Here is a 25,414-nt window from a genome sequence, read left to right as displayed (position 1 = left end):
CTCCAGTACTCTTGCCTGGAAAATACCATGGATGGAGAAGCCTGGTAGGCTGCAGTCCATGGGGTCGCTTCGGACACGATTGAGCGACTTCACTTTCCCTTTTCACTTTCCTGCACTGGAGAAGGAAATGGCAACCCACTCCAGTGTTCTTGCCTGGAGAATCCCAGGGATGGGGAAGCCTGGTGGGCTGCAGTCCATGGGGTCGCGAAGAGTCGGACACGACTGCGGGACTTCACTTTCCCTTTTCACTTTCCTGCATTGGAGAAGGAAATGGCAACCCACTCCAGTGTTCTTGCCTGGAGAATCCCAGGGATGGGGAAGCCTGGTGGGCTGCCGTCTATGGGGTCGCACAGAGTCAGCCACGACTGAAGCGACTTAGCAGCAGCAGCAAACTCAGGGAATGGTAGGATAAATGACTTTTTATTCTCTTTTCATTTTTTGAAATCAAAGTTATAGTTGACATACACCATTAGTTTCAGGGTACAACACAGTGATTCAACATTTATATACATTACAAGTCAATCACCACAGTAAGTCTAGTAACCGTCTGTCCCCATAGAGATTATAATATTATTGACTATAGACTCTAGGCTGTTCATTACATGACTTTTTTTTTTTTTTAATAACTCCAAGTTTGTACTTCTTAATCCTCTTTAACTATTTCTTCAGAAATCAGAGGGTATTATATAGAGGATACATTTCATATAAAATCTCACCTTTCTAATGGGTAAGTCCTTAATGAAGTCCATTACAGCTTGCCTGTTAGGTAGAATTTGGTATTGTCCGTTTGGTTTATTCTTATCACTGCATACTTTTGCTAACATCGTATTGGGTGCGATGCCTTTAAAGAAGAACACTCCAGTGACTCAAAGAACATGATGTGTATAATTTTAAAACATGTGATAACAATACATAAAAAAATTAAATACAAAGATCTGAAATTATGTGGAATGCTACTTTAAAAATAGCATTTGATTACTCTCTATCTCCCCAAGGCTGCTATGGTTTTAGGAAAGGAAACTGTATTAGTTACTGTGGCAGCAGAAATGAGGAATATTTAAATCCCCATGGTATCTTAAAGTTTAATTTTTGAGTTTAAGTGATAATATTAGTTTCCTACTATATTTAGTAGGAATACAGTCTGTCTTATAGAAAAGATTGATAATATAATTTAGGATGAAAGCTTTCTCTTTGAAAAGATCTTTCGTATAGATTACCCACATAAAGAAAAAAAAAATCAAAGATTCTGGTTTCTAGTATATTTGAAACAATGATAATGAAATGTGTGCATACTTTATATGCACACAAAGCAAATTACCACCACTTTTCAGAGGGGTGTTTTATAATTTCTAGGTGTCTTAATGATTAAGATAATTAGAAATAGGTATATTCAAATATAATAAATAGCTTATTTCAATTTTTATACACATCATTCTAAAATTTATTACTTATTCTCATGCTGTGCCATAGGAAAAAAAGACTAACCCAATTATAATATGGCTTTGTTAAAATAATCTAGGGTCTTCATGAATATCTGTTTCTGCACTAAGACTCAGAGCTATCCTCATGAGTGACTGACATATGGAAAGCTCTTTTTCCCTTTACCAGATGATCCTAGATTGCTATGCAGCTTGCTGGTGTTTTTTCTGTCTTGTCCATACCTTATCTGGTCAGCTGGGCCCTTTTTTTGTACTGTTAAGTCTTCAAAGGGAAAACTGATAAAGTATTATGTCCAAAACCAATTAAAATATATTTTATGTTTCAAAAAAGATAGCTACATGAGCTTTATGGTAAGTTTTTGCTTTGGACACATGGATGTTTCTGCTTAATTCCCATTTATCTACAGTTCACAGCATTCTAAATAGGTAAACTGTCAGAAGTTAATTAAAAAATGGCCAAGTAAAATTTGTTAACTATACACTTTATAATGAGAAACTACTAATATTACATTTGAATTAGCTAGTCTGAAAGTTTTTAGAACCACCAATATCCTTTTAAGTACCTGCACTGGCTGTGAGTGTTGTTTTCTGCTCGATTCTGAAACGAATTTCCTTGACCACTTCCTCCGCTGATGTTCCAAAAACAACTGAGTTTTGGTGTATTTGAGGATTATTTGGTTCTTCAAAGTTCACTTGGAAAGGATTTCCTGGGGACTGCAAATCAGGAGGACTATCTTCAAAAAGGAGTGGAGAGATGGATCCTTCATGCTCACTCAGTTTATTAACTTCCTTTCCTGGTTTATCTAAATTGTAAACAGGAACAGTAATTCATCTTCATTCTAAGAAGTACATACTTCATAAATTATGTTTCCGTCAATCTTTTTAAAGACAAAACAAATCTCATTTAGTTTTGTTTCTAAGAACCAAGGTCAGAAACATTATCATTTATATTTTTAACTGTTTAACAAAGAAAACACGGATTCTAAGCTTTTCTTAAAAAAGATCACCCATTTCCATCGTATACAATTTAAAAAGAAATACCTTAGGTAAAATTCACTACTTTTTGAACAAAATTAGTTGAAAACTAGAGTTGGAATTAGATTCACAGTACTTTTTTCTTTAAAAAAAAAAAAAAAAAAAGTTTTTTTCCCTTTACTCATCTCTAGGAGAAAAAAGAACTTTAAGTTAGAATTTAAGAATAAGGAAAAGGCATTAGGCAATCTAGAGTAATTATGCCTGAAAGATAGATTTTGTTCTTAGGGGAGAAAAAAAACCTTATCGTTTTCTTTATTCATGGAAGAACTTTCCAAGTGTTAAAAAAATCTGAATTTTATTCTTTCAAATGCTTATTTTAATTTTGACTTCATCTTTTTTTTTTTTTTTATAAAGTATCACTCTTACTAACAGCACATTTTAAATAAATAGAAATTATTTTTGGAAGTTATACTTCATTAAATATATAAATTCTTAAGGTCTAATCAGATTAACAGTGATCCAAGTTTAAGGGTGAGAAGCCTTTATTACCAAAGGGTTGTAAACTAATATTATTAAAAAGTAAAGCAAAAATACTAATCTGGTTATTACCTCTTTTTTTTTTCTTTTTTTATTGCGTTTTTCATGAATTTAAACTGTGAAATACATTTAAATCTATACCAATACTAAAAATGTCCTCACGAACAAATCCATGAACTTTACTTTCTGGGCTTAATGGAGAAGAAATCGGTTTAAGTGTAAAATTTATAAAAACAAGATTAACAACAAAGCTTTCTGATACATTCCATAGTTCTTTTTTATTTTTAGCGGCCCCACGTGGCTTGTGGGATCTCAGTTCCCAGATCAGGGATTGAACCTGGGGCACAGCGGCCAAAGCACTGAATCCTAACCACGAGACCACCCAGGAACTCCCTCCAGCTCATAATTTTGTTACACATAAACGTTTTCCAAATTAAGGTACATACAGAAGCAAAGATTAAATTTTTAGTTTCAAGACACAAACAAATGCATTATACTTAAAAAATGAAGTTGGTTTTTTAGAAAGAGTTTACAGATAACACAAATAATATGACAGACCCCTGATTGGTATCAAATTTTTAAATATGTAATATGAATTAAGTCACAGATATTTTCCAAATCTGAATTCCCAGGCCACTACAAAATAAACCTTATTTTCAAATTATATATTAGCTGTTATTTATGTGCTTCAGTTCATTTTCCATTATCTGGTTTTGAAATACAGAGCAATTCACAGGGGATTAAGACTGTGGTACAGTTGAAATGGCATCTAGCTGGACCCTTTCCCCACCTAGACATGTGGAAGTCAAGGTAAAGAGCTACGGCAAACCCGCAGGTCTAGTAAGAAACGTTCACAGCCCCCTAGGCAGCTCCTTCTGCCATGTTCTATACCTCAAGCTTCTGTCAAGCATCCTCAGGGGAGGCGCTGACTATGGAACACTATGACAGGAAGCAAAGCCTGCCGTCCAGGTTCATCGTTCAGTCACTGCTCAATGGTGTCTACTTCTCTGTGAGGCCTGGCTCTGCAACCAACCACTAGTGGTTTCTCTTTTGCTTTCTGAAAGAAATATCTTTATAAGCCCCTTTGATCTGAGGTGATCAAAGTGCAAAATTAAGGTTTCTGATAATCTGAAATACTAAAGATTCCATCTGGATGGCAAGTGCTAAAAAGTATTCGGTACAGTATTTTAGTTTTTTATATTGGCTAGCACCATCCAGATTTATAAGAGAGAATAAACAAAATTATTATTATTATTTTATTTCTATCTAGACATGGTAGTTAACAATACTTTTCCAAAACTGCACCTTTTAGGAAAAGGGCAAACAACAGAAAAATGCCTTGGACTTGAGAGGAAGCTATGTCAACCACCTGCCATGACTCCAATTCACTGTTGAAAGCTTCTCTTGGCATAATGTGAAATCAGACACGCCTGAAAGGCCAGTCCACAGGGACTTAGATATGAAAAAAAAAGCTAAACTATTTAAATTGCTTAAGAATATGAAATACATGAAGAGGAAAGTACATAGATACATATTAAGAACGACAGGCATTAAAAATTCACATCCTCATAATGAGTTTGGATGTACAGTAAATGAAAAGAACATTAGTAGGGAATGAAAACACTTATCTTAGCCCCAATTTAATTTTTTATAACTGATTGTGAAAGTAATTGTTATGGTGGCTTCTCGGGTGGCACCATGGTAAAGAAGCAGCCTGCCAATGCAGGAGACGCAAGAGACGCAGGTTTGATCCTTGGGTCGGAATGTCCCCTGGAGTAGGAAATAGCAACTCAGCCCAGTATTCCTGTCTGGAAAATCCCATGGACAGAAGAGCCTGGCAGGCTACAGCCCATGGGGTTGCAAAGAGTCGGACACGACTGAGCATGCCACGCCAAGAATATAGGAGACCCTCAGGGAGCGATTCAATGTAACTATTGATATTTAATGGTTCCCCTCCTTTCTCTTGTGAAAAGTTAAGGAATAGAGTAAGATTTTAAGCAATGTCAGGCTTTGTGTGTCACTTCCCCAAACAAGTTCTACTAAGAGCAAAACACCTTTTGCTTCAAGACTCTACGTTCAGAAACTGTTTACTGCTTATATTGTTTAATGTTTCCCTTAAAGAGAGAGACCTTAGAGCTCTAAGCAAGGTGATAAAATTATGATTTGATGTCCATATTAAATTTGCTCCTAAGATGTGAGCCCCAAACCATGGTAGCCTGTCCCCTCTGAAGCAGTTACTGAGTTGTGCACATGAAACATGGCTGTGGGTTTCAGGCAAACCCTCTATTTCTACCTTTTCATCCAGGTGAACCTTGCCCAGGGTTCCAGGGCAGCGCTAGCATCTGAAGTAACCCCACCTCAAACAGAGAGTTGACAGAGTACATGTACTATCTGCATGTTTTTTGGCATTGTTTTGGACAGATGATAAGGGTCCCATTTGAAAAAACCCTTAGGGTCATAAAACTTCTGTTTCATTAAATAGAAAAAGAGTCAAAATAAGATCTAAGGCAAAGAAGGGAATTGGAGAATCATTAATTTTGGCAAGGTTAAAAACAGTAATCACAGTAACCAGATTATGGAAAATCTATCAAATAAAGAGGAAAAAAATCCCATTCAATGTTTTAGTATGTTTGAGACTAATTTTTTTTTAAAAGTCTATTTTCTATTATTAACAGCTACAACCAAAGGCTACCTTAAACAGAGAACCTCCTCAGATTCAATGCAATCCAATCCTCAGTTAGGTTAGATCTTAGGAAAAAGCTGCTATGAAATTACTTTGGGTAGGGACTCTGCAGACTCAAAGTCTAGAGATTTAAGAATTTCATTCGGTTTAAAAGTGACATTCCACACATTTATCTCAGAAATCCCACTGGTATATTTAAGTTTCTGATTTTCATTTTTAATACTTATTCATAATAAATCTATATCTAGTCCTACATCTATGCCTGCTAACTGGTTAATCCAAAGAATTTTTTTTTAAAGTCTGATCATTCTAATAAATTGCTTACCGTTTTCTAGAGAGTTCCCTGCTGTGATGAAATACTTCCTTTTGTCCTCAGGCCAATTTTTTCTTTCCTCTAAATGCTTTGTTATATTCAGGTAGGCTTCATCAAGACTCATGGCCATAAAATTGGGATCATAATCAGTAAGGATTTCCTTAACCTTCAAAAGGAACATGTTTAACATCATTCTGATAGGCAGAGAAAAAGTTAAGCAACATAATTTTTAGGTAGCAGGTCAAAAGCAGAAATGGGAACAATAGGATCTTGCTCTCCTTTTATGACCTTTTTTGTTCATTTTAAAAAGGAATAATCTTACATGAAGGTACTATGTTGCTTTAGAAAGTGGTTCTACTTCAATTAATTATATCTATAAAACTCCACTCAATAATCCATTCAGAAAACAAAACAGCTGCCAGGATTTAGAATGGAAAAGATGACAAAAACTGTAGTGTTGAGTCTATGACTATATTAAATGATGGGGAAAAGTCTGGAGTTGCATCTTAGAATAAAAGAAATATGTAAAGACATCAGAATCTCTGTATGATTCCAGAAATGCCTTTTATAGAAGATAATTTTATTATATGAAACTATGAAGTTTTTTAACCACTGAAGTATTAGCTGAAATTAAAGGAAATGGTTGCCAAAATAATATATTAGAAAAACATATTTGCTGAAATATGTAATGTTTCATCTAGTGTTTTAAAGCTGTCTGTGGTATCATGAGAAAATCTTTTTAGATGTTTTATAAAAAGAAAGCTTTTTGGCTTAATATAACTATGAACAGCTGAATCAAAGGTAATTTTAGAAAATGTGACAAAAAACTTGGCCAAGCTCTACTCAGAAAGCACCTTAATTAGCTTTGTTCTTATAGAAGAAATCATTTTTACAATGTGCTCAGATGGAATCTTTCTCGTGAAAATGGAACTGGAAAGTCAGTAGTTGGCAGCCAACTAAGATGATTCTGAATGAGAAGTGCTCTCTGGAGACAATGAGTACTCACTAACTTCCTTTACATAAGATACTTTTTCAAGAACAAAAATAGACAGGCTCCAGTAAAAACGAAGTACCGAGGCTTGGAGAACAGTTACAGCAACTCCATTCTTTTGGAGAAAACAAAAATGGCTTTTTCTTAAACTTTTAAACAAGCCATAAATATTAATGCATTTGCTGTCAGTGAATCTGTACTATAGTTCATTTACAGATAAGAACCCACTTGTCATCTGCAAATAAACTAGTTGGATCCTGTTCAAATTTGAAGACAGATTTCTCTAACTTACGTAAATGACTAAAGGGAATTCAAACAATTTGGTTCTCATTGTTATGCTGCCAGAAGTTTTACTGACTTAAAGCAGAACTTAAAAGTCTTTGAAGGATTTTCAAACTTATTAGTATTAAAAGCCTAGGTGGCTCAGTGGTGAAGAATCCTCCTGCTAATGCAGGAGATGTAGGTTTGATCCCTGGGTCAGAAAGATTTCCTGGACAAAGAAATGGTAACCCACTCCAGTATTCTTGCCCAGAATATCCTATGGGCAGATAAGCCCTGCGGGCTACAGTCTATGAGGTTGCAAAAGTGTCAGACAGGACTCAACAACAACAACAACAGATACACGGTAACCCGTGTGAATGTGCCTCCCCTTCCCTACCAGCTTTGCAGATGCAGGCACCAAAGCTCTTGCTTCCACAGACTCGTTTTTGAAAGAATTGTTAAAAACTTAAAAAAAAAAAATTGGGGTGGAATATCATTTTAATTTGGGGGAGCTTTCATTTCCAGGAGAAATGAGGTGGAGCACAAATAAGAAGAGTGACTCTAAAGACAGTTTACATGACCAAATGGAAGTAAGTGTGAGACTGGAGTTTTTAAGTGTTTCGATTCAGACAGCAGTCTTTAACACAGTGCGTTTTGCCACAGTAGTCTAAACATATTTTGACATCGTACACTAAAATTTCAATTTCTGACTTAAGTTTTAGCACTGGCATGATGGTCCAGTTATTACCAAAACTAGAGGAAAGGACAGTTTTTCATATATCACACTTTAGGCAACTTTCATGAATAACCAAATCTAATTTTTCAGAGATCCTCTTCAAAGCAATAGACTATTCCCCTTTTTATTTGATTATGGTTTTTGGGATATTAAATGCTCATAAGCACCTTCACTAGATTATGGGGCCAGGAGAGCAGCTAATCAAAATAAGTTAATTTTGTTAAAAAAACACTGATAAAAATTTTACTTAGAAAAGAGCTTGGAATTAATGTTATGGGATTAAGTCTGTAGATTATAAATATAAGGTGATTCTAGAAGAAAATGTACATTGGACATTAACAGAAAAATAGCTAAAGTTAATTTAGGTTATAATTAAAGTAATGCAGGGTTTTCTAGGGAGATAAGAATTTTCTATGCAGATGAGAAAACACATGGAAAAGCAAAAACAAAAAACAAAAAACAAAAACTGGGAAATAGAAGGGCATAGTTTGGACATATATGCAGCTCAATATTCAATACATAAGCTGAGGAAGTGATAGAATGGAGACTTACAGGGATAAGCTAAGGATAGATTCTGATGTGCTATGGTATTTGGACCTGTCTCTCTATATGACGTGAAATCAACAAGAGGCTACAAGTAGGAGTGAGATAGCAGACTTACCTCTCTACTCACAGCTTGGTATTTGTCAAAGTTTGGGGGCACTATAATAAGCTGTGGGCAGAGTCTTTTAGCAATAAATCCTGGCATGGCTGCACGAACACCGAATCTCCTTGCGTGGTAATTTGAAGTAGACTGAAAGAAAGTGGACCACATGGGGAAAAACATCCAAACCAAAATTGACATATTGATCGATGCTTTCAAAAGAAACACATTACTGATGTGCATTTTCAATTCAAAGACATTTCTTTTATAGGCACTGTCTCAAATCAAGCTTTTGACTTTGTCGTATCATGGTATAGTACCACGACCCTCTCCCACTGCTGTCTCATATTTATAATGTGACATGAGCTAAAAAGCAAGACTGTGCTATTAAAAAGGTTCTCTTACATTTCAAGTAACTAAACTTCATTGGCTTTAATGAATATCTGTAATACAGTACATATAAAAGTTTAGATGATAGAGGGAGATGTTACATAAAAGTTACAGTAGTATAAAGCTATATAGTACAAACAGTATAGAAGTTATAGAAAGTAAAAGTATATAAAGTAATAGTATAGTATAATAGTATGGATTTAGAATTTGCTCTATTTGGGATTTGGGAAATTTTTCATCTACAAAAAAAAGAAATATATGGTCTAATATATGGTCAGTTAAATGAAGTCTCAAACATGAAATGATTAAAGCACAAAAGAACTTTTAAAATTAAGCTGCATTTCTTAAGGCTGGAATACCTTTTTTGGTGAACACATTTTAACTAGGAGATGGCACTTAACAATTATGAGAGTAAACAGGAAAACATTACTTATTAAATCCTGTTGATGAAAATACCTGGCAACAATCTAGGCTAATGTGGTAGGCCACAGTACCATTTAGAAAACATTAATCACAAATGGAATCCCTGGAATCTAAAGTGGAAATTCAAAGAATGTAAAACAAAATCTACCAAATGAAAGGGTATTTCAGAAATGATAATATATTTGCCATTTATCGTTTTCAAGAGGCATTTAAAGAATCTTGATAGTAATCAAAACTATGCTAATCCTTGGTCAACATTCTGGAACAGAAAATGCAGACAGCACTTGGAAGACAAACCAATGCTTAAAATGTTAATATGAAGAAATCTATTGGGATTGATATTAAAAAAAGCTAGATCTACAGTAGAGTAGAAAAACAATTTTATATATGACGTCCTTTAACTTTTAGGTTTGTGGGGGATTGTAAATCACAGTCACAATCTTTCACAGTTCCTCCTGTCAAAAGGTGGGTTCTAGTTCCTCCTACCAAGAGACTAGTGTTGTGACTTGCTTTGACCAAAGGAATGTGAGGGAGTGACATTATATGAGTCCTGAAACCTAGGCATAAAGAAGTCTGCAGCTTCTGCCTTTGCTTTTGTGGGTCCAGCAACTATGTGAAGATCTCGTGTTAGATTACAGAGATCTTATTAACAGGATTTAAGACCATGTGGAGGAGAAAGCACCATGTGGAGGGGAAAGCTCATAGCTGGAGGGACGTTAGTGAAGCCATTTGGGATCCTTCAGCTCCAGGTAAAGTCCTAGCCGACCCCAAGTGGGATAAACAAACCCTCCCCATTGTACTCCGCTCAAATTACAGAAGCATGAGCCCAAATGAACGTTCACTAAGTACTAAAGGGGTTCATGTGCATAATTTCACATAAAAACATGGTGATATGTATTCTTAATAACGTTGAATACTTCTTTTCAAGTATTAGTTGATGATTTGTAGGAAAGGGGAGTATACTTTCCTATAAAGACTATTTGAGAAGCAGGACTGTCAGTTGCCTACATACTTGTGGGAGCAGAGAGAATGAACAAACAGACTATAGTTTCATAATAAAATAACAACTCAGGAATCATGTTAATAGCTATCAAAGGCATTGAAAAGAGTTAGAACAAGGAAGAACCTTCCTTATTTCTCTTGTGTGTGTTTTTTTTTAAACCAAACTCATCTATTTCAGTTGCTATTTCTAATTCCCAACACATTTTTGGCTACACACAGCTATTCTGGTCACTTTTACCTGCTATGGTGAGGGTGGCAATAAGGAAAAGCCACACACTAACAGAAATGCAAAGGTTTCAAGTCATGGAAAGAACTACTTAGTTACAGTACTTATATTAATAAAACATGTTACTCCAAAACTGGCGTTGGTAAACTTATTCTGTAAATGTTCAAACACCTTAGACTTGGCAGATCATATGCTCTCTGTGGAAATTACTAACTCTGCTCTTTTAATGAAACAATAATAAATGAGTGGGTGTGACAGTGCTCCAATAAAATTTTTAAAAATTTTTATTGGAGTAGGTGCCACGGTGGTAAAGAATCCTCCTGCCAATGCAGGAGGCACAAGAGATGTGGGTTCAATCCCTCGATTGGGAAGATCCCCTGACGTAGGAAACGGCAACCCGCTCCAGTACTCTAACTTGGAAAATTCCATTGACAGAGGAGTCTGGCTGGCTACACAGTCCATGGGGTCGCAAAGAGTCGGACACGACTGAGCCATTAAGCACGCACATATAGTTGATTTACGATGCTGTATTCAATAAAATTTTATTTACAAAATAAGGCAGCAGGCTGGATTTGGCCGGTAGGCCATTGTTTGCAAATTTCTGCTTTAGCATAACATTTCTTTTTCTTTATTTTTCAATTCTTTTTAACTAGAACAGTTACTTAAGAAAAATATAATTTGCAACAGAAAGATAAAATGCTACTCTATCATTTACCAGCTTTATAACATTTTCTTGAGAAATCTGTATGCAGGTCAGGAAGCAACAGTTAGAACTGAACATGGAACAACACACTGGTTCCAAATAGGAAAAGGAGTATGTCAAGGCTGTATATTGTCACCCTGCTTATTTAACTTATATGCAGAGTACATCCATCCTAAAGGAAATCAGTCTTGAATATTCATTGGAAGGACTAATGCTGAAGCTGAAACTCCAGTACTCTCTCTGGCCACCTGATGGGAAGAACTGACTCACTGGAAAAGCCCCTGATGATGGGAAAGATTGAGAGCCGGAAGAGAAGGGGACGACAGAGGATGAGGTGTTTGGATAGTATCACTGACTCAATGGACATAAGTTTGAGTAAACTCCAGGAGTTGGTAATGGACAGGGAGGCCTGGCGGGCTGCAGGCCATGGGGTTGCAAAGAACGTAATTGAACTGAATCGATAACACTGGGAACATTATAAAACACTTCTTTGAATTTGTCTTCTTATCTGTCAAATGGAAATAAAAATGTGTACCTCAAGTGATGTTGAAAGGATTCAGTAAGTGAATACCTATAAAACACCTAGAAAAATATTCTGATAGAACTGGTAGAACTTAATAAGGTCTTTTCCCTTCATGAACTGATTATTTGAATATGAATATGTCATGAAACTTCTTTTTTGTCTCCAATCTTCCCTACTTACCAGCATACTCATTGATCCTACAGCGATGGGTTTATCCTTCAGCTCTGGATTGTCCCTCATTTCTACAGCTGCGTAGAAAGCGTCCATGTCAATGTGCACTATGGTGCTGTTCAGATCCCGGCTCTGCTCCAATTCCATTGCAAATCTGTCAACCTCAATTTTTAAAAAGTTAACACATTTTAGGAATATAATATTGAAATACCAGTAATCCTAACACTAACCTTTTTTCCCCCACTCCACTTGTGGGATCTTAGTTCCCTGACTAGGGACTGAACCCAGGCCCATGGCAGTGAAAGCACCGAGTGTTAACTGCTGGACTGCCAGGGAAGTCCCAACACTAATCTTATTTTTAGGAGGCGTCTGCTTGTCTCTGTCCATCCATCTGGCCAGCCGCTCATCTACCCATTCCCATACCTCTCTATGTATGTTTGATTATTGTTCATTAGGCTTTTATTTCCACGAGCATAGGCAGTCTGTTCTCAAATATCATTCCCTACCAACTCTTTCATTTTTCAATACCCACAAGTACATAATAGGTACTTAATAAATATTTACCGAATGAATAAAGCATTCCAACTGCTTATATATCAAATAATTCTACTGCTTTATAAATTTGGAAAACTTACTGTAACTGAAAGCTTCTGTTTAGGTAAAATAAACAACTTCCATCTGACTCATTAATATCTTAAAATACTAAGAAAGGAAATGTACAATAAACAATTATACTTCTTTGGCATATGATGTTTATGTTGAATAGTACTGTACAACTGATTGTCTTAAGGCATGATGTAAACATTTCCTCTGTAGAATTGCTATTTTAAGGTTACAATTTGATAATTGGTAGTCTATTTGAATCAAAATTGAAAATTTAATTTATGATTTATTCTTTCATGAAATTTCAACAATAACAATGAGAAATTTTGATGTTTAAACAATTTTGTTTCTTTAGAGAAAAACAGTTGGACTGATAAGAAAGAAGAAAGAGAAATGAAAGAAATAACCAGAGTAGGGCAGTGAGAAATGGCTTACGTAGCAAACATACCCCTTCCCAAGTGTTCCGTTTTTGTGGCATCTACTGTGCAGGTTGAAAAAGCTAAATATACAATATCCTAGCTTCCTCTGCAGCTGAGGGTGGCTATGTGACCATTTTAATCTAGTAACATATAAGGAAGTCAGTAAGACCATTGAGTAAAATCATGAAGAGAAGAGAGAAGAAAGCTACTGAATGAAACAGAATTACATGAAGAGTGTGGAGGTGTGTCTGGCACACGGTCCAACTTTAACAAATGCAAGTTTAACTCATAAAAGGATCACTGGAAAACTTCACAACAAAGCAATAAAAAATTAAGAGAAAAGCAGCCAGATTTAAGCAAGTGGGGTGAGCTCTGAATGAAATGTAACAATCCCTAGAGTAGGTTTTATAAAAGGTGGAGACTTTCAGGGGCATATAATGGAGCCTTTTCCCCTTGTTTGACTTCTACCTTGTTTTCATTCTGCAGAAATTTTCTTTTCAAGGTCTTCTTTCTTAATGTTATAGTGACACTAGTTAACTCCTAGGCACAGGTTAAAACCGTAACTCCTTTATCCTCCAATTAAAAATCATTTTAGAAAAAGTAAAACCAAAAACAAACAAGCAAACAAACAAAAAAAAACCTGAGAAAACAAATAAAAAACTGCAATTCCCCTTTTATAAACAATCACTCTGATTCATATTTGTCTCCAATAGCCACAGTGAGGCTTTCTAAAGGATCCAACCTTATTTAGCCTAAAACTCACTGAATAACCTAGCTGCTCTGTGTCTTCTTCAGGCTGTTCCTCTGCATACAATGCCCTTCCTAGTTCTGACACCAACCCTTCAAGGATTGGCTCAGACATCCCTCAATGACAACTGTATCTCTATCCTCTGTGCCACAGAATTCAACGTTCCCTTATTTGTTTTCTTGCTCTTATCATGGCACTTACCGTTTCTAATTGTGATTCTAATTGTGAGTTCCATCAGGAGAAAGACCTTATCTGCTTTAAAATTTTTTCCTCATTGGGAGATTAAAAGCTACAAAATTCCACTTACAGAATAAATGAGTCAGGACAATGAAATGTACAACATGGGGAATATGATGATAGATGGTAACTATAGACTTACCATGGTGATCATTTTGTAACATACAGAAATCAAAACACTATGTTGTACCCCTGAAACTAACACAGTGGTATAGGTCAACTGATCTACTTCAGTTAAAAAAAAAAAATGAATAAGATTTGGGGTCTAAGGTACAGTATGATGGCTATAGCTAACAATACTCTACTGATTTGTGAAAGTTACTTAGAATGTAAATCTTAAAGGTTAGCAACCTGAAAATTAATAATGGCAACTATACAAATAAATTCCTCAAAAAAGAGAAAGGGAAGAGAGACTTATATACCTATTTATATTTATCAGTATAAATTTTATTCTTTTATATATGGACATGATTTAGCATTGAACAACATATATATATATATACTTATTACATGCATATAATTTATATATATCTCATTTAAAAAGAGAAAATAGTATTTGTAGAAAAAGTTTGGAGAAGGCTGATCTCATGCAGTGAGACACTGCATCTAATAAATAGAACTTTTAAACATTATTCCAATGTATCATCCAGATTTAAAATAACTATTTCTTCCAGTACTTCAATTTTAAAATAGAGAATAACATCCTGACATTAAAAAGATGTAAACAAATCATGGAGACTAATAAAAACAAGGGTAGATTAACCCAGAAAATGTGCCTAAGAATTGAGTCGACTGAGTATAAGGGAGCAGCATCTGAAATATCTTAACCCAGAAACACTGAAAAGGAAGAAGACAATAAATAGAAAGCAAGCCAAATGGAGGGAAAAAAAACACCTCTCCTTAGACTCACAAGTTAATGCTCTGACAGTTTCTTCAACAATCTATTGTCTTTCTGTGCTTACAGCAAGTGTACAGTTGCCAAAAGGAAACCTCACCACGGAATGACTCACACATTCCACTTTCCTTTACTATCTCTCATTGGTCACCCTTGTCTGAACTCTTTTCTTCTACATCTACCAAATGCACACCACTGCTTTTTTCCAGTTTCATCTGCTGAAATCCTCATTCATGGTTTCCTTCCCTCCATTTTTCCTCCCGAATGACTTCCAAGTCTGAGTATATAACATGTACCTCGTCCCTCTTGCTACAGCTCAGAGCCAGTGTGTGTCACAGTGGGTAAGCGCTTTGTTTGGGTCTCAGGCCTGCCACTTACTAGTTAAATGATAGTGGGCAACTCAACCCCTCTCATTTTTACTTTATTTGTAAAGAGGGACTGGCGTGCTACAGTCCATGGAGTCACAAAGAGGCGGACACGACCGAGTGACTGAACTGAACTGAAGGAGAGACTAAACTAATTTCAAAAGATGGAAGGAATTAAAAGAGATACCCATGTAAAGCACTTATCTAGGGATACGGTAAGGGCTTAGTGATATTACCTATAGTTTTTAAGCTAGAAATGATATTTGTTGATTATATGTAATATGCAAAATGCTTATGTTAACTCACCTATTGGTCAAATTGAGAGGACACTTATCCCCATTTTATATATGAAGCTAAAGCTGAGGAAGATTATGTAATTGGCTCTAAGTCATAGAACTGGTAAATGTTAGAACTAAACCTGGAAATCAGGTTTCTCTAAAGCCCATACTCTTTCCATTATATCATGATACTTTCCTAAAACAAAAATTTTTTTAAAGTATTTAACACTGAAATAGCTCAAAGAGAGTTCTAGTGGCATAGTTTATATCCATATTATATCTTATTTACTTTTTAAAAATTATTTTTAAAAGATTTAGGAGATTACTTCAGAAATACTGTTTTTCCTTTTCTTAACTTAGTATTAACCTAAAAAGTGTGGAATTAATATGAGTTCTCCAAATCAACCATTAAAGTGGTCAAAATGCACTGATTTACTGAGTAGTTGCCATTTAATATAACATGGATGCTTATCTATTTGATCCATGAGCCCAAGTTACAATAAGATGCTTTGACAGCTATAAAAATGATTATGCTTTTAAGAAGTTTAATGAGGATGGGATTGGGTAGAGATACTTAAGGTTCTGAAGAAACATCAGATGAGTTTATGCCTTCAGAGCTTACTTATTACATATAATAAAATATCTATTACATATAATAAAATATAGTAAAATACTATTTGGAAATTTCATTACTTCAAAACAGAAACACGTTTCCCATGAAAACCTCTCTGTTCTTTCAGATCTTCTAGCCTTCTTAGGATTTCCTCAATCCCCTCCCACTTATATAACTTCTTTTAAAGGAAGCTCAAAAACTGAAACAATTTTACAATCAACAAAAAACACACTTCCTGCCATTTCCCTTGCAAAAGATGTCACAGAGCCTCCCATGGAATAGTCAACTAAAACCATTAACAGAACGTCAAGTTCTGCTACACAATGTAAGGGATTCTCTGTTTCTTCAGATTATTAGCATATTTAAGGATATGAGTTTTAAAAGTAGTATAAACAGCAAGACATTGCTATGCCACTCCTATGTATTACATCTTTAAAACTTTATTAAAGATATTTGTAGGCTATAAATAAAAAAGAGTTCCAGAAACTAAACTGCCTAAGGAGTAAGATCAACTTAAAAACAGTGTTACTTTGGACAGAATGGAATTTCTTTTCAACTTGATGAAATAATGCTTAATCTTGTATAAAAAAACAATGGATGAAAAGAAAATGTTTTTCTAAAGAAGAATGGTGAGGGGGAGTATTAAACTATGTTATTATCATTCAATAAATAAAATTACATGGTACATATTAGAAAAATCTTTACAAGTGACAGACAAAAAAATATTTATTATACAATACTCCAGTGTTCTTGCCTGGAGAATCCCATGGACAGAGGAGCCTGGTGGGCTGCCGTCTATGGGGTCGCACAGAGTTGGACACGACTGAAGCGACTTAGCAGCAGCAGCATACAATAAGATCTATAAATGAGGAGAAATAAACTCTAGAAATGTGAGCAAAGAATATTGCTTTGGACTGCTAGTTGAACCCTGAAATCTATTCTCTTCCTTCCACAGTAATAGATTTTTAGCTGAGCATATGGCTACCCACTTAGAGAATATATTTTATAGCTTCTCTTGCACTTAGGTGTGGCCATGAAACTCAAATGTGAGTTAAGGTAACACACGTATTTAAAAAAAAAAAAGGTAACACATGTAACTTCTCTTTCACTTGCTTAATAGCAAATTACTTTCCTTCAATTAAGTTTTCTCCTTTTTGTTTCTTTCAATGTATAACAGAACCTGAGTCCCTAAATTACTATGGTGATCAGAACCACCAGAGCAGCTGGGACTACTTAACCTAGAATGTGGGAAAGAAACTTATCTGAACCATTATATTTTAGGGTCTCTTGTGCCAGTTATTTAGCCTATATCCTAACAGAATAACGGAGGCTCTTCCCCCAAGAGGGAAATACTGATGTCTAACTTAATGTGAAAAGACATTCTTTCTCTGTTGTAATCAAAGAAGGGCAAATTAAAACAACAATAATATTTTGGACATTGTATCAGCAAAAACTAAAAGACTGATAAAGTTGATAAAATTGAGTTTTACACAAGTATGTGAGGAAACCAGCATTTTTATGTTGAAAATGTAAAATGGTACAATCTTTGGTGAAAATAACAGGACAAGAGTGCAGAGATACACAAATACCAACGATCATCACAATGTCATGTACCTCCGTAGGCTGAGCTGCCACGAAACATTAAAAATGATGATTTGACAAATTATCTTCAGTCACGATAGCAGACTACTTAACACAGAAGATAAAAAACTAGCTTGTGCTCTAGGAAAGCATATGTCCAAAAAAAATGACATACTAGTTTGGTAAAGAATACAAAATTTATAATATCTGAACTCCCATCATGAGAAGAATTTTATAGCACACTTGATTAATGTTATAATTTTATTGCTATGTTATAGCTTAAAGTACTTTGTAAAACTGAATCAGATTTTGATAGAGGGTAAAACTCTCTAATGTAAACTTTAGTTTTACTGCCTTGAGTTCTCAATCTACCACCTAATGCCTTATCGACTGGCTCTTCTCAAACTTTTCTACTGAAAGAACTTGTAATACCACAGGAAATTAAGCATTTATTCCCCAAAGATGCCAAAGAAGCCAAACGACCCCAAACTTTTAGAAGTCTTGTGTTTTATCTTAAAAATTCATGTACATTTGGCATTCTACCATTTACGTGACTTTTACTGTAACACAACTACATTTCAAAGTACTTTCAAATTTAATTAGTTAACATGTTCCCCCAAATCTTTTCTGAAAAATTAGTTTCTCAAAAAACATGTCACATTTATCTTGGGGCCTTTTCCAGCTGCAACATATGTATATAATAAAAAGAACAAAAGATTTGGATTAAATCCTAGCTCTGGCAACTACCTGTCATATGAAACGGGGCAAGTTACTTAACCTAACTAAGGCTCCATTTACTCTAATGGAGGTGACAATGCTTAGGTGTGGGTCTTTATATAAAAACAGAGCAGTTTTTTATAAAGTTGTATGCACATTTGTTACATTTTTATCCTTTATAATGTAACAAACATTTACATTTCACCTTGTTTTCAGTTGTAATTTGACCATGATGCATTTTAACTACCAATTATTATTCTACCAGCACCTACTATATTTAGCAATTGAATTAATACCTGTAATTGTGCTTTCCTTAGCTGCTGGCTGGTAATTTGAGCTTTTTGTTGCATCATATTTTCAATTCGTTGGTTGACTTGCTTTTCTTTCTTGAGCTCATTTCCATAAAATCTGGATCCCTAATGTAGGAAAAGAATGCATAGCATAAGAAAAAGGGCTGAAGGAAAGCATCACTGTGAACTGATGGCTAAGAGTACAGACTTTAGAAAGAGAATGGCTTGAATTCAAAACTTACCTCCATTACTTACTAGCTCGGTGACCCTAAAGTTCATCTTATTATGCCTCAGGCTCCCTAATCTGTAAAATGAACTTATAGTTACCTAAATCACAGGATTGTTGTGAGGCAGTAAGCACAGCACAAACTCTCCAAGATGAGTACAGATCTGCATTTGGGAAATAAAAGCATAGCCCAGGTAGGATCCTCTGGGCACATCCAAGGACTTAGCTGGGTCATCAATTATCTCCTTTACTGTCACTGAAAACTTATTGTAAAAAATTAACAGAAACCTCAATTAAATACTCAGAGATCAGAAGAGGGAGCTCTGGCCCCCTTCGATGATAGCAGAAAGCAACAAAAAGAACACAGACTTTCCTGGCAACAACTCAGCCAATGAAAAGTAATGGCCTCTGTTTACTATATACTCTTGCCAACTTCCTTTTCTCCTCATGGAAAGAGTTCTCTTTATTTTTGCTGAGCACCTGCACGTGGCTTACTATGGCTGCAGTCTTTGAGCTGCAATTCTCTGCTAATCTCAAACAAACCCATCATTTTTTTTAATGGAGAAATAATTAGCAGTCTGTTTTAAGTAAACAGTACTTTTAAATATTTAATATTAGCCATTAAATAAAATGTAGAAAGAAAATCATCTATCATTCCATCAGTGAACATACTATCTACCTATTTATAAGACTGATGGACACTGAGATCATTTTTACATTTTAGCTATCATGAAAAATGCTGCAATGAACAATTGTGTACAAATTTTATGTGGTCACATGTTTTCATCTTCCTTGGATATGTACCTGGGAGTGGAATCTCTGTGTTACATGGCAACTCCCTACTTAACCCTTTGAGGAACTGCAAAACTGTTTTCCAAAATGGCAGAAGCATTTCACAAGTCTACCAGCAATGTATGAGGATACCAATTTCTCCATATCCTTGCAAAATCTGTTACTGTTTGTCTTTATTACAGTGCTTCTAGGCTATATTACTATGAATGTATCTCATTGTGGTTTTGGGTTTTTTTGTTGTTTTTTTTTTAGCTACACTGGGTCTTCATTGTGGCATGCAGGGGGCTTCTTTAGTTGTGGTACATGGGCTTCTATAGTTGGGCTTAGTTCCCCAACCAGGGATTGAACTCGTGTCCCCTGCATTAGAAGGTGGATTCTTTTTTTAAAAATTTATTTATTTTAATTGGAGGCTAATTACTTTACAATATTGTGGTGGGTTTTGCCATACGTTGACATGAATCAGCCACGGGTGTACATGTGTTCCCCCATCCCAAACCCCCCTCCCACCTCCTTCCCATCCCATCCCTCTGGGTTGTCCCAGTGCACCTGCTTTGAGTGTCCGGTTTCATGTATCAAACTTGGACTGGTCATCTATTTCACATATGGTATTATACATGTTTCAATGCCATTCTCTCAAATCATCCCACCTTCACCTTCTCCCAGAGTCCAAAAGTCTGTTCTTTATATCTGTGTCTCTTTAGCTGTCTTGCATATAGGGTCATCGTTCCCATCTTTCTAAATTCCATATATATGTGCTAATCTACTGTATTGGTGTTTTTCTTTCTGACTTACTTCACTCTGTATAATAGGCTCCAGTTTCATCCACCTCATTAGAACCTCAAATGTGTTCTTTTTAATAGCTGAGTAATATTCCATTGTGTATATGTACCACAACCTTCTTATCCATTTGTCTGCTCATGGACATCTAGGTTGCTTCCATATCCTGGCTATTATAAACAGTGCTGCGATGAACACTGGGGTACACGTGTCTCTTTCAATTCTGGTTTTCTTGGTGTATATGCCCAGCAGTGGGATTGCTGGGTCATAAGGCAGTTCTATTTCCAGTTTTTTAAGGAATCTCCACACTGTTCTCCATAGTGGCTGTACCAGTTTACATTCCCACCAACAATGTAAGAGCATTCTGTTTTCTCCACACCCTCTCTAGCATTTATTATTTGTAGACTTTTTGATAGCAGCCATTCTGACCAGCGTGATATGGTACCTCATTGTGGTTTTGGTTCACATTTCTCTGATAATGAGTGATGTTGAGCATCTTCTCATGTGTTTGTTAGCCATCTGTATGTCTTCTTTAGAGAAATGTCTGTTTAGTTCTTTGGCCCATTTTCTTGATTGGGTTGTTTATTTTTCTGATATTGAGCTGCTTGTATATTTTTGAGATTAATTCTTTGTCAGTTGCTTCATTTGCTATTATTTTCTCCCATTCTGAAGGCTGTCTTTTCACCTTGCTTATAGTTTCCTTCATCGTGCAAAAGCTTTTAAGTTTAGTTAGGTCCCATTTGTTTATTTTTGCTTTTTCCATTACTCTGGGAGGTGGGTCATAGAGGATCTTGCTGTGATTTATGTCAGAGAGTGTTTTGCCTATGTTTTCCTCTAGGAGTTTTATAGTTTTATAGGTCCTACATTTAGATCTTTAATCCATTTTGAGTTTATTTTTGTGTATGGTGTTAGAAAGTGTTCTAGTTTCATTCTTTTATAGGTGGTTGACCAGTTTTCCCAGCACCACTTGTAAAGAGAATGTCTTTTCTCCACTGTATATTTTTTCTTCATTTATCAAAGATAAGGTGTACATAGGTGTGTGGATTTATCTCTGGGCTTTCTATTTTGTTCCATTGATCTATATTTCTTTCTTTGTGCCAGTACCATACTGTCTTGATGACTGTAACTTTGTAGTATAGTCTGAAGTCAGGCAGGTTGATTCCTCCAGTTCTGTTCTTCTTTTTCAAGATTGCTTTGTCTATTCAAGGTTTTTTGTATTTCCATACAAGTTGTGTAATTATTTGTTCTACTTCTGTGAAAAATACTGTTGGTAGCTTGATAGGGATTTCATTAAATCTATAGATTGTTTTGGGTAGTATACTCATTTTCACTATATTGATTCTTCCAAGCCATGAACATGGTGTATTTTTCCATCTATTTGTGTCCTCTTTGATTTCTTTCATCAGTGTTTTAGTTTTCTATATATAGGTCTTTTGTTTCTTTAGGTAGATTTACTCCTAAGTATTTTATTCTTTTCATTGCAATGGTGAGTGGGACTCCTTAATTTCTCTTTCTGTTTTCTCATTGTTAGTGTATAGGAATGCAAGGGATTTCTGTGTATTAATTTTATATCTTGAAACTTTACTATATTCACTGATTAGCTCTAGTAATTTTCTGGTGGTGTCTTTGGGGTTTTCTATGTAGAGGATCATGTCATCCGCAAATAGAGTTTTACTTCTTCTTTTCCAATCTGGATTCCTTTTATTTCTTTTTCTTCTCTGACTGCTGTGGCTAAAACTTCCAAAACAATGTTGAATGGTAGTGGTGAGAGTGGGCACCCTTGTTTTATTCCTGACTTTAGGGGGCATGCTTTCAATTTTTCACCTTTGAGGATAATGCTTGCTGTGGGTTTATCATATATGGCTTTTATTATGTTGAGTTATTCATCGCTCAGTCAGTAGAGTCTGTCTGCAATGCAGGAGACCTGGGTTTGATTCCTGGGTCAGGAAGATCCCCTAGAGAAGGAAATGGCAACCCACTCCAGTATTCTTGCCTGGAGAATCCCATGGAGCCTGGCAGGCTAAAGTCTATGGTGTTGCAAGAGTTGGACACGACTGAGTGACTAAGTACACACCACACATGTTCCTTCTATGCCTGCTTTCTGTAGAGTTTTTATCATAAATGGATGTTGAATTTTGTCAAAGGCTTTCTCTTCATCCATTGAGATAAATATATGGCTTTCATCTTTCAATTTGTTAATGTGGTGTATCACAATGATTGATTTGTGAATACTGAAGAATCCTTGCATCCCTGGGATAAAGCCTACTTGGTCATGATGTATGATTTTTTAAATATGTTGTTGGATTCTGTTTGCTAGCATTTTGTTAAGGATTTTTGCATCTATGTTCATCAGTGATATTGGCTTGTAGTTTTCTGTTTTTGTGCCATCTTTGTCTGGTTTTGGTATTAGGGTGATGGTGGCCTCACAGAATGAGTTTGGCAGTTTACCTTCCTCGGCAATTTTCTGGAAGAGTTTGAGTAGGATAGGTGTTCAGTCAGTTCAGTTCACTCAGTCGTGTCCGACTCTGTGATCCCTTGAACTGCAGCACGCCAGGCCTCCCTGTCCATCACCAACTCCCGGAGTTCACTCAGACTCATGTCCATTGAGTTGGTAATGCCATCCAGCCATCTCATCCTCTGTCGTCCCCTTCTCCTCCTGCCCCCAATCCCTCCCAGAATCAGAGTCTTTTCCAATAAGTCAACTCTTCGCATGAGGTGGCCAAAGTACTGGAGTTTCAGCTTTAGCATCATTCCTTCCAAAGAACACCCAGGACTGATCTCCTTTAGAATGGACCGGTTGGATCGCCTTGCAGTCCAAGGGACTCTCAAGAGTCTTTTCCAACACCACAGTTCAAAAGCATCAATTCTTTGGTGCTCAGCTTTCTTCACAGTCCAACTTTCACGTCCATACATGACCACTGGAAAAACCATAGCCTTGACTAGACGGACCTTTGTGGGCAAAGTAATGTCTAGGATAGGTGTTAGCTCTTCTCTATGATGGGTCTCTTAAGATTTTCTATTTCTTCCTGGTTCAGTTTTGGAAGGTTATACTTTTCTAAGAATTTGTCCATTTCTTCCAAGTTGTCCATTTTATTGGCATATAGCTGCTGATGGTAGTCTCTTACGATCCTTTGTATTTCTGTGTTATCTGTTGTGATTTCTCCATTTTCATTTCTAATTCTGTTGATTTGATTCTTCTTTGTTTTTTTCTTGATGAGTCTGGCTAATGGTTTGTTTATTTTATTTATCTCTCAAAGAACCAGCATTTAGCTTTGTTGATTTTTGCTATGGTCTCTTTTGTTTCTTTTGCGTTTATTTCTGCCCTAATTTTTAAGATTTCTTTCCTTCTGCTAACCCTGGGGCTCTTCATTTCTTCTTTTTCTAGTTGCTTTAGGTGTAAACTTAGATTATTTATTTGATTTCTCTCCTGTTTCTTGAGGTATGCTTGTATTGCTATGAACCTTCCCCTTAGCACTGCTTTTACTGAGTCCCATAGGTTTTGGTTTGTTGGTGTTTTCACTTTCATTCGTTTCTATGCAAATTTTGATTTCTTTTTTGATTTTTTCAGTGATTTGTTGGTTATTTAGAAGCATGTTGTTTAGCCTCCATATGTTTTTATTTCTAATACTTTTTTTCCTGTAGTTGACATCTAATCCTACTGCACTGTGATCAGAAAAGATGCCTGAAATGATTTCAATTTTTTTTAATTTACCAAGGCTAGATTTATGGCCCAGGATATGATCTAACCTGGAGAATTTTATGTGTGTGCTTGAGAAAAAGGTGAAATTCATTGTTTTGGGTGAAATGTCCTATAGATATCAATTAGGTCTAACTGGTCCATTGTATCATTTAAATTTTGTGTTTCCTTGCTAATTCTGTTTGGTTGATCTATCCATAGGTGTGAGTGGGGTATTAAAGTCTCCCACTATTATTGTGTTACTGTTAATTTCCCCTTTCAGACTTGTTAGCATTTGTAGAAGGAGGATTCTTAACCACTGAACCACAAGGGAAGTCCCTCATTGTGGTTTTAATTTGCTTTTTCCTAATGACTAATGTTGAACATCTTCTCATGAGCCATTCTTATATCTTCCTTAGTAAAGTGTCTATTTATATGTGTTGCACATTTTTTGACTGGGTTGTCTTCTCATTAATGAGCTGTAAGAATAATTCATATTTTCTGGATGTAAGTCCTTTAACAGATGTGTGTTTTGCAAATAGATATTTTACTCTAGTATGTTACTTATCTTTGTATTTTTAATGGTATCTTAGAAACATTTTGAAATTGGATGAGAAATATAAATTAACGCTACTTTGCATTACTGAAGACTGGCAAATCCAAAAGTACAGTAACACACTGTGTTGGTATGGATTCAATGTATTCTTATATATTGGCAGTGGAAATGTAAATTGATACAACTACCAAGGAGGGCAATTGAACAATTCATTGAAAAATACACATGTATATATCCTTTCAAGCTATCTGTATTTGGTTGAGGGAATCTCTCCTGTAGTTATATTTGCACATATGTAATAAAGTTATGAAATACAAGGTTATTCACTGTAGTATTATGTGTAAAGATGAAAAGATCAGAAATGACTTATATGATCATTAACAAAGATTCTGGCTAGTTCAATAAATCATAGTATATCCACCTATGCAGGCATAAAAAAGAGGGAAGATCTTTACTTTCTTATACAGAAAGATTTCCAAGATATAACTGAAACAAAAACAAAAAACCCTGCAATTGTAGTATTCTCCTCTTGAGGTGGGAAAAAAGGGCTGAAAAAGAAGAGACACGTTATTTTGCTTTAACAAGCATACTATGAGCGTGTTAAGTACCAAGCAGAATGCAAAAG

At 35.6% G+C, this 25,414-nt stretch overlaps 1 protein-coding gene across 5 annotated transcripts in view; it reads right to left on the bottom strand.

Moving 5' to 3' along the window:
* The window catches only part of POLK (DNA polymerase kappa), a 79,500-nt gene that overhangs the window by 12,903 nt on the left and 41,183 nt on the right, over positions 1-25,414 (bottom strand). For all 5 annotated transcript variants that reach the window (XM_055536586.1, XM_055536587.1, XM_055536582.1 and 2 more), the window contains 6 exons: positions 18,769-18,888; positions 12,026-12,178; positions 8,597-8,728; positions 5,960-6,113; positions 2,003-2,242; positions 717-841 (listed from right to left, as the gene is read on the bottom strand). In XM_055536586.1, the coding sequence (XP_055392561.1) occupies positions 717-841; positions 2,003-2,242; positions 5,960-6,113; positions 8,597-8,728; positions 12,026-12,178; positions 18,769-18,888 (924 nt within the window). The remainder of the gene's footprint in view (positions 1-716; positions 842-2,002; positions 2,243-5,959; positions 6,114-8,596; positions 8,729-12,025; positions 12,179-18,768; positions 18,889-25,414) is intronic.

Source organism: Bubalus kerabau, chromosome 10 (genome assembly GCF_029407905.1).
Source record: "Bubalus kerabau isolate K-KA32 ecotype Philippines breed swamp buffalo chromosome 10, PCC_UOA_SB_1v2, whole genome shotgun sequence".
In the NCBI taxonomy this organism is placed as follows: Eukaryota; Metazoa; Chordata; class Mammalia; order Artiodactyla; family Bovidae; genus Bubalus; species Bubalus kerabau.
Note: the sequence above shows the minus strand (reverse complement) of the source record. Positions and strands in the feature narration are given on the sequence as shown.